The sequence below is a fragment of the Ipomoea triloba genome, chromosome 6 (genome assembly GCF_003576645.1).
Source record: "Ipomoea triloba cultivar NCNSP0323 chromosome 6, ASM357664v1".
In the NCBI taxonomy this organism is placed as follows: domain Eukaryota; kingdom Viridiplantae; phylum Streptophyta; class Magnoliopsida; order Solanales; family Convolvulaceae; genus Ipomoea; species Ipomoea triloba.
The window spans coordinates 13,075,949-13,079,024 of record NC_044921.1 but is presented as its reverse complement, the minus strand read 5'-3'; the positions used below and the strand labels follow the sequence as shown (position 1 = coordinate 13,079,024).

Below are 3,076 nucleotides of genomic sequence, written 5' to 3'. Positions count from 1 at the left end.
AAATAAGGTCACTAACTAGGTGCAAGTTATATAGGTCTCCAATTAATGATGAAAACTCAAAGAAATGAAATTAACTGAGTCCTCTGGCCTTATATATCAGGGCAAAACGAGAAATCAGCATTGCCTGGTCCTCTAAGAGGGGAAAAGGGCAAATTTTATCTTTTGGTCAGGCCGAGTCCTCTTTGCACTGTAAGTATCACAGCTGATAACTTGTTTTGTGGAAAAGGGGAAATTGAAAATTGAAATTCAAAATAATATTTTAGAAGAAAATATTTCTGCAATGCCATAGAAGGAGATAACAAGTGCGTAGTGAAAGGAATTCCAGCAGAAAACATCAAAGTGAATGCAATGAAATATCGGGGTGAGATGATTGTATGCAGTAAAATGGCACATTAAGTCTTTGTCAAAAGCAATAGAAGTCAAAAATAAACTCTGCTCACAAGACAAGATCAGTCTACTTTGATCGGTCCGAAAAACCTGGATAACAACAAATATCATCATAAATCCTTAAGACATCCTCTGAGCTGCCTCCTTTTGAAGAACCCTTTCCTTGGCCTTTGTCCTAGCTTGGGATTTAGACCCCATGATTCCACCTCCCCACTTTTTGCGATTCTCTTCATATTTGTCATTGAAGTTGGCCTGAAACAACAGATTGATTATTCAAACCCCAATTTAAGTAAAGGGGAACCAAGGGGTACCATTGAAAGGTTGCAATGCATTACAAGAACATATATAAAATTCAACTCTGCTCACCTTAATAGCCTCCAAAATCTTAGAGAATTCCAACTTATCCTCATTCTTCACTGAGGTCAAGCACAAAACTGATGCAGTCTTCTTGTGGACAAACTGAAAGTAGAGTTTAAAAAAAAAAAAAATCATCAGCACAAAAGGATACAAATGAAGCACCGAAAGACATTTAAATGTTTCTGTTTAACACTCACGGAACCCAATCTTGCTTTTCCCTTCACAATGCAGTAGGGAATTTCCATCTTCCTGCACAAAGCTGGAAGCCAGACAACCAGCTCAATTGGGTCTACATCATGAGCAATAACCACCAATTGGGCTTTATTCTGGAAAAAAGAATGAAAATCATTATCAAATAATATTTCCAAATGGTTGGAAAAACACAACACAGAGAATTTTTATTGAATTGATGAGGATTAAACCTGCTCAATGAGGTAAGTGACATGCTTGAGCCCATACTTAACAACAATAGGTTTCTTGAGTTCAGGGGTCTTTCCCTCACTTTCAGCTTGGGCCCTTTTCAAAAGACGTTCCTTCTTAGCAGCCTTATCCTCAGGCCTGTACTTGAGAAGCATCTTGAAGAGATTTGTTGCTGCAAATAAAGAAGACGCGTAAGAAACAGAATCATTAAGTAGTATGTGATTCAGCACCCTCACTTATCACTTAACATTTAAATCAAGCACAGCTCATTAATAATATTTGTAACCATTTCCAGATTCTAATATCTGTTTTGACAAAACATATAAAATCAGAAGGTTTTCCCATGCACACTAGTCAAATAACCAATATTTAATTGCCTAAAACAGATACTATTCAACAAAGGAATTATAAACTTAACTTCAAAAGATGAATTGAAAAACATCAAAGATATAATCAACAGAACCTGGTGGAATTTGTAATATTAAAGCATCAACATAGGAATCCATTGTCACCAAAAATCCAATTTTAATTTTCCTCAGCAGTAACAATTATGCTAACAGGGAAATATATAATCAAATGAAAAAATAAAATTAGTACACAATAAAATTGTAGCAAAATTATGTGACGATGAAATCTGATTGTTTATATATGCACGTGACAGAACGCAGTGTGACCATTAAAGTTGTAAATGATTTATATTTCAGCTGAGTTATTCCTAATTTTAATTGTTACTATTTCCAGGAAAACCAGTTCTGGCCCTTCTCTCTGTAGTAAAGGCAATGATATTGAATCTCCATATTATCGACCACTTCAGAAATGCATTGGAGGAACACATAGCCAATTGAAGAAAGGACTAAATGGCCTTCCAGGGCTAGATTGAGAAACATTGAAATTAAACAGCTGAACAAAAGATAAAGGAGAGAACATACTGACCTAGGTTCTTATCAAGGGTCTTGGAAAACTGGTTGAGTGCTGGCGGGACCTGTTGGAAAAAATGGCAATAAATAGCATTTTAAGTGACCATTTTGTGGTATAAATATATGTAGGGTTGATATTTGCTATTTTGTACAATTATTCATCCCTTATTCTAGTTGTTTTGAAGGTTATTTTATGTATCCTATTGAAATTGGGAATTGTTTGTGTGTTATATTGTCCAAGTGCTGAATTATCTACAAGGAACAACAAATGAAGAATATTGGAGCATTTTGGACAAGTTCTGGAAGAAAAGGAAATTACAAGAAAGAATGCAAGTTGGAAAAGAATTGGAAGTTGCCTAATGGGCCAAGGCTCATCTACCTCCTATATATTTGACATATTCTCTACAATTGAAGGTTCCCCTTACAGAGTTCTAAACCCTAGCTTTTAGTTTATATTTCCCTAGCATAGTTTAGATTAGTTATACATTAGATTATTTAATTTCAAGCTTGGAATCTTGGATTGAAGTTAGATTTGTTTTTTATCAGTTAAATTTCTCTTCCCTTTTAATTCTTGCAATGTTTATGGTTATTTATTCTTGCTTTGTTGTGGTTACTTCCATCATGCGGGAGTAATTCGTTTATGGGTTTGGATTAGGGGTCCATTGTTAATCTTGATGTTCAATTTATGATAATTGCATAAACGGATTGAATCTTTTACCTAGGGTTTATGTTGAGTTGGGAATTTCTTTCTACTTGTTATTGGTTGATGGCCACAATTAATTGCTAGTATGGGAGAGGGATTCATTACAACGAAAGTTGGATGGAGACCTCGAACCTTACCAATTTCAACCTAATTTTCCTGCTATGAAAGTAGAGGTAATTTTGGAGGCTTACAATACTTAGGAGCTTAAGGTTATAATTGATGCATCACGACAGTGGGGCAATTGCAGCCTAATTCACTTATTGATTACGAAAGTAGCTGAGTTGAATTCTTT

General features: G+C 35.1%; 1 protein-coding gene across 1 annotated transcript; it reads right to left on the bottom strand.

Moving 5' to 3' along the window:
* Positions 1–257: 257 nt before the first annotated feature.
* On the bottom strand, positions 258–2,227 carry LOC116023126 (60S ribosomal protein L7a-1-like). Its single transcript, XM_031264101.1, has 5 exons — positions 2,098–2,227; positions 1,167–1,336; positions 942–1,070; positions 754–846; positions 258–639 (listed from the first exon to the last, which is right to left on the bottom strand). The coding sequence occupies exons 2-5, from the start codon at positions 1,317–1,319 to the stop codon at positions 508–510; spliced, it is 507 nt and encodes a 168-aa protein (XP_031119961.1). The 5' UTR covers positions 1,320–1,336; positions 2,098–2,227; the 3' UTR covers positions 258–507.
* Between the last annotated feature and the right edge of the window lie 849 nt (positions 2,228–3,076).

Excerpts from the sequence above, each read along its gene's own strand:
- LOC116023126 (XM_031264101.1), bottom strand. The coding sequence starts at position 1,319 with ATGCTTCTCAAGTACAGGCCTGAGGATAAGGCTGCTAAGAAGGAACGT. Across the intron at positions 847-941 it reads GAAAAGCAAGATTGGGTTCC|TTTGTCCACAAGAAGACTGC; the intron begins GTGAGTGTTAAA and ends CTCTACTTTCAG. Across the intron at positions 640-753 it reads AGATTTTGGAGGCTATTAAG|GCCAACTTCAATGACAAATA; the intron begins GTGAGCAGAGTT and ends CTGTTGTTTCAG.